Source organism: Chionomys nivalis, chromosome 2, assembly GCF_950005125.1.
Source record: "Chionomys nivalis chromosome 2, mChiNiv1.1, whole genome shotgun sequence".
Taxonomy (NCBI): Eukaryota; Metazoa; Chordata; class Mammalia; order Rodentia; family Cricetidae; genus Chionomys; species Chionomys nivalis.
Genome location: NC_080087.1, coordinates 8,404,007 through 8,418,938, shown reverse-complemented (window position 1 = coordinate 8,418,938; position 14,932 = coordinate 8,404,007). Strand labels below are relative to the sequence as shown.

Below are 14,932 nucleotides of genomic sequence, written 5' to 3'. Positions count from 1 at the left end.
TGCTTAGAAGGAAATGGCTACCACCAGTAATAGTAAATATCCTGATAAGTAGGCCTTACCGGATACATTATAATTTCTTCATAAAAGATAATGGTTATTTGATAATATAGATTTCATAAATTATGTGAAAATATATGTTGACCTATATGATTACAAGATTTCTACACATTATGTGAAATAGCAAACAAATAAATGTATGTAGATCATATAAAATTAAAATCTAATTTGTAACTTTTCTTTCTATGATGACAACCATAAAAATACTGCTCTTTAAGAAGTATAATTAGAAAGCTACTAAAGTTAAAAAGTACAATGCAGTTATGGAACATACTCCAACAGAGGCCGAAGAGATGGTCCAGTAGTGGTTAAGAGCACTTGGTGCTCTTGCAGAAGACTAGGGTTGGACTCCTAGCACCACATGATTGCTCACAATCACTTGAAGCTCTAGTTCTAGGGGATCTGATGTCTTCTCACTTCTGGTGGTAGTTCCTGCACACACACCTGTTACACAGACATACAACCAGGAACACATAACATCCATTAAAAATACAATAAATGAATAAGAAAATGCTGATGGATCTGATAGGTTAGGGTACAGAAGAGTCTGGAAAGGAAAACCGAGAACCACAGAATAGTACATGGAGAAAATTTCAAATGGAGCTGCAGCTTCAGCCCTGTTAGAAATTGCTTAAGTAACAGTGGAAGAAATGCACCTCAGAGCACAGAGGCTTTCATGAAAGCACATCAAGAGCTATGCCACAAGGAAAGAATACTGAATAGGAAGACAGAGGGAGGTTGAAATAGATACATGGAAACAGTCTTTCCGGAAACTAGTAAGTGTCTCTGATGTAAAATATAGTAGTTTCAAGAGGAAATAAAAAGGGAATACTTTGTAATGATTTATCAGAATTTAACAGCCTAAATACAGAACTTTTAAAATATGAGTCGAAATTAGATAAAAGTAGAAAGAGTAATTTCACAATCAGAAGGAGTTTTTAAGTCACTGAGTGAAGAGATGGACTTTATCCCCACTACCTTGGCCTTCTGGGCATTGCTAAAATATTGTACCTCATCATTGGGAAATTCACGTTTTCTTCTAAGTGCACTAGAATGGAACCTATGTTATGTCTTGGAGTAAGAAAAGATGAGAATTTTATAATGTAATCTTTGGCCATCAAGGAATGAAGTACCAAATATTTTGAAAATAAGCAGCACAACTCTGTGATCTATTGGCCAAGTCATAGGTTGGAAACCAGAAAATAGTTTTAGTTGAATGAATATAAATTACAAGACAGCAAAATTTATGAGGTAAAAACTTGTTTAAAGGAGAATTTTATTTATAAATATTTTCTGGCTTAGAAACAGCAAATACCAGCAATCTAAGCTCAGTATAACTAAAAAGAAACTAAGAGCTGTAAGATGGAAGTTACTGAAATTGAAAAAGGACAATAAAGAAATGTGATGAAACTGAATATCTGTATTTCAAATGTCAGCACAGGAGGTAAAGCTTCTAATTAGGTTGATTCACAACAGGTAGAGAATACTGATAACTAGTATCTGAAAAAATGGAGGATGATATATCCTATAGACCTTTTTGAGGAAATACATGTACTGAACTGTTTCGAGACAGAGTCTCATGTATCCCAGTATGACTTTGAACTCTTGATCCTCCTATCTGTACATCATTAGCTCTGAAATTTCAGGTATGTGCCAGTATATCTTGCTATATGAGGAAATCTGGGACAAATATTAGAAAATTTAGATAAGAATAGATTCTCTAAAAAACAAATTATTATGAAAAGTAAGAAATTATAGTGATATTTTATTTGTATTTGAATAAATAAAGCTTGCCTGAAGTTCAAAATGCAAAGCTAAGTCACTAGAGGCCAGGCAGTGGTGGCACACACCATTAATCTCATGACTTAGGTGACAGAGGCAGGCAGATCTCTGTGAGTTCAAGGCTACACTGGGCTACACAAGATTGATCCAGAAACAGATCCAGTGGTGGTGGCTCATACCTTTAATCCCAGTGTTTAGGACTCACTCTTAATCCCAGCACTAGTGAGCTAGAGACAGGAGCAATATTAATATTGCTGGGTGGAGAGTGGAATGTAAAGGGGAAGAGACAAGAACTCAATGGAGTGTGACGCCTGAGGATTCGTGGAGACAGGACCTCGCCCATTGGTCTGTAGATTTGGTAGAAAGATCTTTCTAGTGGTTGACTGCTTTGCTTTTCTGATCTTCAGCTTGAACCCCAATATCTGTCTCTGGGTTTTTGTTTTAATAAAAGAAAGCATATAGAACAGAAAATAATTTAAAACTTTTTTCGGGCTTAATTCTTTGTATAGAAATTTCTAGGGTATGATAAAAGATTATGGTCACAAAGCTGTGTTTACCAAATACCATGCCTTAAAAATATGTAAAGTAGAAAGTACCAGAAGTACTTTAAGGCACATATTTTTGCAGCGAAGCAGATCCAGTGAGAACACTATACTGAAGTGTATGTTGGATGCTAGGCATGCTCACTGTGTTTTGTTCTATAAGGAAAATCTTGTTAGATTCAGGAGTCTCAAAGTTTCCAGTCTGTTCTTAAACAGTAGAGGGTATGAGTTAGAAATCAGCTTGAGATGGAAAATTAAGAGTGTTCCTCAGAGAGGTGTGTTTTCACTTTATAAAGAGCACTGAAGTAGATGAAAAGTTAGGAGAAGGAAAGCAATAAAGAACATGTTCTGATATGTATGAAATTTATTGAACAAGGATACTAAAGATGAACTCATGATGTTTTTGTGAAAATTAGCAAAATGTGCATTAAATTGAAAAACAATGAATTTATTATCTTTAATAGCCGTATCATTTTAATAGCTTTTTGTTGGCTTAATCTTTTCATTGTTTACTGTGATACACATTAAAGGAAGAAGTGTCTTTATTTTTAATCGTGTTTTTTTTTTTTTATGTCATAGTAGTCTGTGCTGTCAGTGTTGATAATATAGGAACTTTAAGAATGAAGTTTTAATATGTGTTGTCAGGGACTATTAAAAGTCTGGTTTTTATCTTAACTAAACTAACAAGTTAGTTTGTTGCCACAATTCAACACATGTTTATCTGTTGGGAGCAGTATTTGCAACCAAACCTGGAGTGTGTTCAAGTTACTGGCCAACAGACACAGAAGGACTTGCTAAGTGACCATATGCTGCATTCCCATGGGTTGTCTGATCTTACACAGAATTCAGAAATGAATGCCCATGGCAATAGGCATTAAGATTGCCAGCAATAAATAGGGTCCCCAATTACCACTGGACCCAGCCTCCCATTTGGGCTATGGTATTCAACCATCCCTTTGGCTAAACAGTTACAATCTGGTGTGCTAATTGTAACATTTCAAGGGCTATTCAAGTAGCCATTGAGTTGTTTCACCACATAAGAGGCATTAGCAATATTAACAGATGTGAACTAGACATTTGTTGTACTAGCCATAAATCTACCTGTTCTTACAATAGGGCAGTCTTTTAATTTAAATTTGAAAGTCCAAATTTAAAGGCTCTGGGATACTTGAATCTACCTGTCTTACAGGCTTAAGTTGCTCTCTTGTGTTTCCTAAAAGCCAGTATTCTCCTGAGGAGAGGCTGTCTCTCTCTCCTGAGTACAGGTTCAATAGAGTGCTGGCCAAAGTGAATCTAGGTGCAGTAGAGACCAAAAGGCTGTGTGGACAGGAGGGTCTTCTGTTTTATAAAAAAATTTAGGGGGGAGATGTTGGGAGCAGTGAGACCACAGATCCTGAATTTCTTGTAAACAATTTGTTTTCCCCTGATCTGAGTGCCTGATGGCAGGAGAGTGGTTTCTGGTGGGTTTGGCTTGTGTGTGGCTATCTCTATATAATCTGCCCCTGAACAGAATAAAGGGGCATTCTTGGGGCTTTCTGAACCAGCGTTTGGAGGTCTGTGTGTCAATCTGTCTCTGCGTCTGTAAACTCAACCTCCAGCCCCTTTCCCGAAGCTGGCAGACCGGGGCCGTGATGTGCGGCATTTATCGAAGACCAGTGAGTGCTTCCTGATTGGAAGTAGACTTTCTGGTTGACAACAAAAGCAGGAACCATATTTATAGCTGAGTCTCGTGTGTACCAGGTATGCAAAGGGCTGTTACCTCTGCTTCTGTCATATTTGTAAAGGGGAGCATTAACCAAGGAACCCAGGACCTTCTAAGCAAGCAGCAGACAAGATGGTCCTGCCTCATTGTCTTTGCAGCCTTCTTAATATCCTCTGTCACTAGAAACTGGTTTGGAAAAATGGCTAAGCATTACTCTTTGGGCATCTTGGTGAGGATTTAAAGCATGGGGATCACAGCAGCAATGGCTGTGCAAGAACAGCAGTGTTTCACTGATGCCTCACAACATTAGTAAGACATGCCAGGCTTCAGAAATGTTGCTGTGGCACTTACATGACTTAGAATTTATCCTTGAGATGACCGAGTGGGTAAATGCTTGCTGTGTAGATTTGACACTGATTCAACCCCTGTAGATCCACAGTGGAAAGGATAATCAGTTTACCAAATTTGTCCCCTTGCAGGATCGGGCAACTGCACCCTTCATGTTACGTCATACACACAATGTATAGTAGATAAACTATAAAAAAAAAGAAAAAGAAATTTCTTAGAATGACTGAAATGCTGCAGATCAGTAGAATTAAGTGTAGATGTTGTGAAAACATTAGGAAGAATGCAGTGAAGGATTTCAGAGCTAGGAATTTGAAAGCCATACACGATGTTTTTATTCATTTGTCTCTTGAGAAGGAACAAATCATTTTACGGGCTACCCTAAGCAGTAAGCCTAAATGGGAATCCCGGCAGCTAGAGTTAACCTAACTAAGGCACCAACCACAACTTAGGAATCCACGACACCAAATAATCACTCTAACAGTAGCTCCCCATGTTTTGGTTAATTTCATTGTTGACTAAGAAATAGTGGTGTTAGATATTTCTGGAAGATATAGATCAGCCAGGCCCCTGTGTTCTACCTAACTCTTAGTGATTTTGTTGGTGTTGAGCGCAAACTCATATGTTAATATGTTCAGTGTGAAGGAGAGTGGTCATGTAGGTTTTGGTCTGAGCAAAGTTATGATTTATGTAATTTAGATATTCTTGTCTTAAATGGAGTGGAGCTGTCCATGACCAGGGAAATCATTAATGTGGTGGCTAACATTTAATAGCAATTAATTAATATTATAACATAGATCATATATAGAACATTTTCTAAAATTCAGTTTTATGCAAGTAAAAAAGTTGTGAATGTAATATGATTTTTAGATGGCAAGTAATTTTTGGCATTTTCAAAAGTGGTTTCTTGGAAGTTATGAAATTTTAATATGAAACTATAACTTAGATAGGGGATTCATGAAACTTTTTACCTGTAAACCTTATAAAATGGGGAGTTGGTGAGATGGTTGACATTGGTACTTTGTTTTGGCATGGCCTCTGTTAGCCCTACACTGTTCATGCTTTTGACACGGGCTTTGCTAACAGCATCATTAAAGAATGTTTTTAAAATGATGCCTTTAAATTTTCAAAAAATAAACACCTGTTTGATTCTGAGGGATGATGTTGCAAAAGCACCCAAAGGAAATAAAAATATTGAAGAGAAATGGATGGGCGTGACACTGTGCCTTGCTGCACTAACTGTACTGTGTTATGGTTTTGCTTTGCTGTTCAGATTACAGAAAAAATACGTGAAAAATTTCTGTAGTTATTTTGTTAGCCAAATGTAAATGAAATATCAGAAGCAAAGTCTTAGTGTTATAGGTTTTGTATAATAGATGTACCAAATGAGAAATGCCCAGAGAATCTTTCAGTTTTCAAATTATGTAAAATGGACCTTTTAGAAAAAAAAACCACAAGTATTGGTGCCATGGAATAATCCTGAAAATCGTGAAAATGTGTTCTCATTGTTAATAAAAACCTGATTGGTCAGTTGCTAGGCAGAATTTTGGGGACAGAAAGAATGCTGGGGAGAAGGGTGGGCACAAGCCAGACTTGGTAGAAACAACATGGAAATTTCATAGATGAGGTAAATGAGGCTCCTCAGAGCAGCTCATAGATTAATAGAAGTGGGTTAATGTATATTGTAAGAGCTAGCTGGAGACAAACCTAAACTTTTGGTCAAACTTGTATAATTAATATTAAGAATGTGAATGGTTATTTGGGAGTGTCTGTCAAGACATAAAGAAACTCTGCCTACGTATGGGTATGTGAAATATTGTAGTGAAGATTTTTTTAAATATTAGAAAAAGGACTGCTCATAAAATCAGTAGCCATTTGAATAATCCAGAATTAATTATATCTCTCTATATATTTACCTCTACCAGATGGTATTTCTTTCAGATCATTAAATAAGTATAGAGGTGTTCCGTTGCTGTGTCTGCCTTCTGTCTCCTAGCTGTGCAGTAGAAATACCTGTAGAGTTTTAAAATGTTGCTGTAGATTACCTCTGTGATCTTGGTTGCTTACCTAGCTATGAATTTTCAGGCAAAAGCAGATAACTTTTAAGATAATCTTAAACGTTACAAAATATTTGTTTCCTGAGTCTATTTAACCATGGTCTGATACTCTTCTTTAAAAAATTACTGATTCTAACTTTGATACTAAGGAAAAAAACTACAATCAAGAAATTTAACATTTCAAAATTTTCTGTGTGCCTAGCACTCCAGTAATCATATAATCATAGTAATATGTGATGAGTGCTTGGCACCATGGAATCCAAACAGTTATAAATTATGTACCTGTTATCTTGCCAAGGTGTGGTACGAATAATAAAAACCCAGAGACAGATATTGGGGTTCAAGCTGAAGATCAGAAAAGCAAAGCAGCCAACCACTTGAAAAGCTTTTTACCTTTATCAGATCTTCAGACTGAATGGTTGAGGTCCTGTCTCCACGAATCCTCAGACTCCACACTCCATGGAGTTCCTGTCTTTTCCCCTTTATATTCCTCTCTCCACCCAGCCATATCACTCCTGTTTCTAGCTCACTAGTGCTGGGATTAAAAGTGTGTGACTCCCAAACACTGGGATTAAAGATGTGAACCAGCACCACTTGGATCTGTTGCACTCAATTCAAGTCATTCTGCAATTGTTTGGTAGTGATGGGTTCAAAATGCCACAAGGGCAGCTGTGAAGTAACATTTTCATAATAGAATAGATCACACAGAGTCCGGGGCATAAATTAATGTTTAGCCAGTATATTTTGTGTTACTTGCTATTTTCAGTTTATAGTAAAATAAGTTATTATCAAATGTTTCTTCAGTATTTATTACATGCAAAATACTTTCCTGTATATTTTAGGAAGTAATTTCTAGCATAAATATGGTATATGTTAGCCTAATATAGTGAGTTAAAGTACATGATGATAAAACTGGGTTTAGTATTTGCTAGCAGAGTAAATGTTAGGAACTAGTACATTTGACATTTCATCAGTTGAATGTAGAGCTGTTAATAACAGATATGGAAATTAACATCTAGAACACTCACGAGGATATAAAAGATTCAAATCTGTGAAAACGAAGAGTAGAGCAATAAATTATTCATTGTACACCAGACACTCTTAGGTATATTGTGTAAAGATTAAGCACTGGGGTCAGTTCTTATATCCATAGTTGGTGTGTGTGTGTTTCAGGGTGTTACTGTGTGTAGTTCAGACTAAGGTTTATTACCATCAAACTAGCTTCAAACTGAATTCTCCTACCTGCTTCTCTCTAGTGCTGGGACTGCGAACATACTTCACCCACTTCCAGCATCTTCTGTTTTAAACTTAAGAAAACAATTGACATTAAATAATACAAATTCTTTGAATGAACAGTTGTTCTTGTCTAAACTCAGTTTAATGAGAATTTGCTTAATTCTTGCTGCCTATATTTTTCTTAAAACAGTTTCAATAAACTAAATATAAAAATTATTCTGGTATTTATGTATGAGTAAATTTTTCTTGTTTGCAAAGCAGGATTTTTGTTTGACTCAAATTTAAGAAATAGGATTTGAGGTTAGCTTTATGACTGGAAGAATTGTACAGTGTGGAATGTACTTTATGTCCGGTTTTTCTGCTCAAGTGCTTTTGTTTTTTGAGATGATAACATTTCTTCCTTCCATCACTTTACCTCCAGACCCTCCCATCTTTTTCTCTCTTGCTCTCCTTTAAATTCTTGGTGTCTTTTTTCCTCACTAATGAAATACATATTTCTTAAACTAACTTAAGATGATATATATAACTGAAAATTGTTGTGTTTTGATATTTGACCTAATGATAAAACTTGTTAGAAACTGGTTTGTTTCAGTATATGTAGATTTATAAAATAATTTTCCAAAGGATTTAATCCTGAGAGCTTTCACCTTAAGAGCACAAGAGGACAGATAATCTTGTTCTGATTTGCCTGACTGGAGATAAAAACTTCAAAGAGTCTTTCCAGGGTGGACAGTCAGTTTGCTCTGATGCTGTTCATGTTACAGAATTCCTTTATTTAAACAAGTTCTGCAATTAGAACTGAGTTTCAAACTGCAAAACTGGCAGACTTGATACCACATAATCAAAACAGTAGTTGTTTCTCAAATGTTTAGAATGGTGTTTTAAATCCTACTTTTAGGTCACTAGATGTAGCAGCTTTAAAATAATAAGTAGGTAATTTTTTATTTATTTTAAAGAAATGGTTGTCCACTGAAAGTGCCTTAAAGCTACATTAAAAAAACAAAAACAAAGAAACATCACCATTGCAATTGGGAAGAGTTCTCTGCGCTAAATGACTACATGTCAGTCCTCTTGAAATTTTATGAATGGTCCTCTCTTTGAAGAAAAGATTCTTGATACTTTTCACTTAACCTAGAAAATGGCTTGCGAGAAAGGAATTTGACATGACCTTAGAAGATAAAAATTAGTCTTAAAAAACAAGACAAAACTTTAATCCGTTGTGTCTGTGTTCCGGCCAAGATGTGCTTAGAATCTCACTCAAATATGGTTAGAATAGCAAAACAGAATTCTAAAGACTCAAAAATTTTATCACTCAGAAATTTATTCCTTCAGTAAGTTAAAGCATAATTGCAGATTATATTGCAACCTATTCTTTGTTCCTACAAGGCAGGTAATATCTTTTTTTTAAGTTCTTTGACTTTTGTGTTTTTTGTGCATAAAATTTCTGTGGTAAGTCATGATTTCAGTTTTATTTTTAATCTTTTCTGATATGCCTTGAATTAGTTTTTATATCTCCTGCTAGTGTATGTATACATTACAAACACACAATAGCTTTTGAAGTCTTTATTATAACATTTGTTATTAGTAGATTTGTTTTAAATTACTTTTTTCATCTCATACAATCTTTAATGACCACCACCATTCTGTGTATGTGTTCGTTCACGTGTGTGTGTACACAAAGGCAATAGCATGAGGTTGAGCATCTTTCTCCCCAGGTCTCTACCTCATTCATTCACTTTTTATTTCATGTATGTCTATACAGCATGTATGTACAATGCCAACAGGGGCCAGAAAAGGGAGTCAAATGTCATGGGCCTGAAGTTACAGATAAGGTAGTTGTGAGCTGCCATGTTCTTGGAGTGAACCAGGTTCTCTTGAAGAGCAACCACTGCTCAGTATAGTACCCATTTATTTCTTAAAATAGGTTTTTCACTGAGCCTGGAGTCCACTGTTTCAGATAGATTGGTTGACCAGTGAGCGCTCTAGGCCCACACTTACTTACTTACTTACTTACTTACTTATTATTAGTAGAGTTAGGGATCTGAACTTAGTTCTTGTGCATACAAAGCAAGCATTTTATTCACCTAGTGATCTCCCCAGCCCTGGTGACTGTTAATTTCTGACTAGACAGCAGATAGAGAATTTTACATCGTTGGGAAGATATCCTATTACTCTTAAAAATGCCACTTAGTTTATTGTTTTTTTTTTTTTTTTTTTCCTGGCAAGTAGTTGAGGTGGTTGGAAATGTTTAGTTTCCTTAAGTTTTTTTTTTCTTTTTTTTCTGTAGTTCCCTTAGTTCTTGGTTTTGTAATTTATTGGGCAATACTGTAGCTTATACTAGGTTGAATTGTTTCCCTTTGGTATGCTGTTGGTGAATCATGAGATGTTTCAGTCTAGCTCCATGTGAGAGAGCTAGGTACTTTGTGATGTGGAATCCTTTGGTTGCTTCCTGGCCTTTAAGAATTCTCTCCCTAGCATGCATTAGGAACTGTTGCCTGTAGTGCTTGAGAGCTCTCCAGCCCTCTTCAACTTTGCCTGCTTTCCTTTTCCTGGACTCACAGGTGTGTGGACCAAAACTAAAGCCATGAAGTTGGGTAGTTGCAGGTTGGTCCCTGCGCCTTCATCATTGCTATTTTTCTTCTTCATTCTCTAATTTCTAGTTTGTGATTGTTGTCTCATACACTTTGGTTGTTGTCAGTAGAGTGAGGAGTGAGTCTTGCTGCTTCTGCTTCTTTGTCTTGGCTAGAAATGAAAATCCCAGATAGATAAATAGGTAGGTAGGTAGGTAGGTAGGTAGGTAGGTAGGTAGGTAGGTAGGTAGGTAGGTAGATAGGTAGATAGATAGATAGATAGATAGATAGATAGATAGATAGATAGATAGATAGATAGATAGTAGATAGATAGATAGTAGATAGATAGATAGAAAGAAAGAAAGAAAGAAAGAAAGAAAGAAAGAAAGAAAGAAAGAAAAATTTATTTAGACATATGGGCACATTTTTAGTTTACCAGGTAATACAGAAATTTTCCCCCAAGTCTACCAGGGGGATAAAAATAAATAAAAATTTTCGGTGTGGTAGTGCCTTTAATCCCAGCTTTCGGGAGGCTGAGGCAGGCAGATCTGAGTTCGAGTCCAGCCTGGTCTACAAGTGCTAGTTCCAAAGCTACAGAGAAACCCTGTCCCCCCAAAAAACAAATAGATAAACAAATATATAAATGAGTAAATAAATAAATTAAAACTTTGGTGGGAAATAAAAACATCCTTTAACATTAAAATTTGCTTTTTAAATTGAATCTTGCCACAGAAGTATTATGTGTGTGTTGTATTCTTTGCCATGTAAATGACGCCTGGGGTCCCAGTTTCTTGATTCATTGACTCTTTGCACTCACATCTCTTTATGGTATACCCTAGGTAAAAAGAAAGAGCCCATCCCTTTATTTATTAAATATTGACAAGTAACTGAATTGGTATTTATATAATCTTAAAATTGAAAATATTTTAAGTAGCCACAGTTAATATTTTTTGATTGCTTTTGTAGTTGTTTTCTTGTGTACTCTTTAGATTTTCCGATGATGCATTGCCACCATTTTATTTCACATTGATGTCTTCATGGAAGTACTTTTAAAATACAGTAACCACCAGGAACCTAGCTTTGCCAATATGTGTTAAAAGGAATTGGTGTGATGTAATACTGAAATAGTTAGGCTCCAGGCTAACTAGTTTGCATAATGTTTGATTGTTGCTACTTTTTCTTGAAATCCATTTCGCCATGACTATGTAGGTACATTTTCCTACTAAAGTCACTAGTTGATAAAACTTGGTACTTAGTAAATCTTACTTTTGTCTTTATTGTTTGTCCTCAATAATGTGCACATGGTGGCTCACAACCATCTGTAATGGGGTCTGATGCCCTCTTCTGGCATGTAGGCACACACACAGACAGAATATTGTATACATAATAAATAAATAAATATTAAAAAAAACAAATAATGTGCAAAGTAATAGAAAAGCCTGTTTTATCATATCAGTTTACTTCCCTTGACTGTAATCACAGTAACAGACTAATGTTCTTTACAAGAAAGGTCTGACAAAAAAGATGTTTTTATTTTTTACCTCTGATAATTTGTTTTAAGTCTGTGTACCAGTCATATTTACACTCACAATCTTAAATTGTTTTTCAAGTTTAAGACTTTGTACATTCATAAGTTGCCTAAGTCTGTATTTGGCTGCCTGCCCTCATCTTGCAAGTAGTTTGATAAGGCTTTCAACATGTAATTTGATAAGGCTTTCAACATGTACATATATTCCTTGCTTGGTAACCAGAAGTTATCACAGAAGGGAGAGACAGTCAGTCACCTACGAAACATGTATTTAGGACTTGATACAATGCAAGAGTAGACTGTATATTTCATTTTTACTTTAATATTTGAAAAATTTGTATGTGTATACAGTAAAATATCAAATCTAACCACGTCCAATTCCCCTGGGATTCCCATACATACATTGATCTTCATACTTCATGTCCATCTTTTTTAGTTTTATTTTTTTAAAACCCACTGCGTCCATTTAGTGCTATCCCCATGTGCATGGTTTTCACTGGAGTGTGGGCAAGAGCAAGAGTGCTCCATTCAACTGAATAGTTCATTTTTAAAAATAAAGGTCAGTAGAAATACAGTTAAACAATTACAACAGTCATTGGCTATGGTTTATTTTTGCCATAATTACTACTTGAAATAGTCACATCAAACAGTATGTATTTCTTTTACATGATGGAACCTATTTTTCAAAATACTTTTCCTAGTATTGACTAGAACCAGTGTTATTTAAAAGTGTTGCAATGAATGGAAGCATCACTCAATTGGAGAATAAGTTTGATTCATCTCCTAAATTAGCAGCTTGTTTGCTGTGATATTGGTAAATGACTTGTTCAACCTTGATAACTTTGTTTTCTTATAAGTAAAGAAGTGACTCATTATGCTTTCGAAATGGCTCTGCAGGATTCCTAGAGTAGCAGCACTATCACTTATGGTTGTCTTGGTCACTTATAACCTCAGCTGGATACATAGTAGGTGCAGCATGGATGTTTATTGAGTTCTCATTTGACTGACTAGTCCCATTACCAGGCTTTGGTTTGGGTTTGGGAAATAATTGAAAATCTTTGTAATGTCATTGTAGTAGAATAATAGAAACAAGGCTTTAAGCAACTAGCAATAGGTTCATGTTACAGAATATATATTCTGTCTTTGGAAAACGGTATTAGTGACATTGAGCTTTGTAAAAAAATTTTTTAGGAGGAGCAAAACAGAGGCAAGCCTAATTGGGAGCATCTAAATGAAGATTTACATGTACTAATCACTGTGGAAGATGCTCAGAACAGAGCAGAAATCAAGCTGAAGAGAGCAGTTGAAGAAGTGAAAAAGTTACTGGTACCTGCAGTAAGTAATTTTCATGATTTACATTTGTTAATAAAGAATGGGTTGTTATGTGTTAGTGATTTTATTTATTTTTTGACTTGTGTTTTTCTTAAAAATTGAGTAAGTTGAACATTTTTGCACATGCTTATAATTCCAGTTCTCAAGAGTCAGAGGCAGGCAAATCTTTTGAGTTTGATATTAACCTAGCTTACACAGTGAGCTCCAGGGCAGTCAAGGCTATGTGAAGAGACCGTGTTTGGAAGGGAGGGGGTGTAATAAGTTGGAGGTCTGTGAAGCTATTACTGTGTTGGGAAAGTAGACTTAGTGGGAGCTCATTATTTGAATTGCCTGTACACTAGGTTCTCTTCTGGCTTTTTTCCCCCTCAGTAGAAAAGTTAATGTTGCATAGTAAAACTTTGTTAGAACATTGTAAAAACTGTTTTCTTACTGAAAGCTGAGTTTTACACACTTTGCTAATCTAAACTAACAAGCATATTTGGGAATCTTTAAGATATTAAAAATAAATTTGAGATTTATGTCTCATGGGAAATTATCCAGTTATCTGTTTTTGTGTTTCCTCTTCTCATCATTTTCTCCCTCTTCACTCTTTTGTGTTGGTACATACTGTTTTTTTCTTTTTAATGGAAAATGAAAAGAAAGTTATTTTTTAAGTGGTTCTCACTCACCACTGTAGATCCTGGGGATCCAACTCAAAGTGAGGCTCTCCAACCAACAAACAATTCACCCCACGCTTGCAACACACATACATAAGGTTTCTCTGTGTATCAGCCATGGCTGTATTAGAACTTGTTTTCTAAACCAGACTGATCCTGAATTCACATAATTTATTAAGCTATCTCTTTCTTATTAATAACATGGAAATATTGACTGCTCTTTTTTTCAAAAAAAAAAAAGATTATTTATTTATTTATTATGTATACAACATTCCTTCCATGTATGCTTGCATGCCAGAAGAGGGCACCAGATCTCATTATAGATGGCTGTGAGCCACCATGTGGCTGCTGGGAATTGAACTCAGGACCTCTGTAAGAGCAGTCAGTGCTCTTAACCTCTGAGCCATCTGTCCAGCTCCCCTTGACTGCTCTTTAAAACGCTAGGAAAATAGTTGCCAATGGAGCCATTTTGTTGCTTAGATAAATGAGCTTGGGATCTGTCATTCTTTATATCCCAGTACTGTGTTCTTCAGTGTCCTAACAGTTCGCTTTGGATTCCTTGCAAGGAAGGAATTTTATATGAACTGTGTTTATAGATATATAAGGAACCTGAACTGACAAATTGTTTGTAAATGCAGGTCTTTGCACACTGTTAAATCATGCCCTCTTCCTTTTCCTTATTGTGTTGTTTTGAAAAGCAGTGAAAAGGGTCTTTTGTGAACACTGTTAACTAGATTTATAAACAGAAAATTATTGAAATGCTATGTATCTAACAATGCAGAACTCCCATTACCCTGAGTACATGTGTTTGTTACTGCAGCAAAAAGAAAACTGTATAATAGTTCACACTCCTTTTTACTCATTAGATTTTTCTAACCATTCTTTCTATAATTTACTTTTATTATAAAAGATATCTTGAAAAAGAGCATTGGTTCAGAAGCTTATTAGTAAATTTAAGAGTATTTTGACCTCTCTTTCTTTAGGGTAACAAAATACTAATGGTAAGACCTTAGAGCACTAACTCTTTTATTTGTAGAGTTGTGCTTGACGGTGTTGGTGCACTCCATTAATCCCAAGGGAGGCAGAGGCATGCCTCTTTGAGTTTGAGGCCAGACACCCTGGTCT

At 35.6% G+C, this 14,932-nt stretch overlaps 1 protein-coding gene across 6 annotated transcripts in view; it reads left to right on the top strand.

Annotated features, from left to right (window-relative positions):
• The window catches only part of Qki (QKI, KH domain containing RNA binding), a 111,449-nt gene that overhangs the window by 70,639 nt on the left and 25,878 nt on the right, over positions 1–14,932 (top strand). For all 6 annotated transcript variants that reach the window (XR_009058769.1, XM_057794816.1, XM_057794789.1 and 3 more), the window contains exon 4: positions 13,011–13,154. Coding sequence is in view for 5 of the 6 variants with exons in the window: in XM_057794816.1 (XP_057650799.1) it covers positions 13,011–13,154 (144 nt within the window). In the remaining variant the exon portion in view is untranslated. The remainder of the gene's footprint in view (positions 1–13,010; positions 13,155–14,932) is intronic.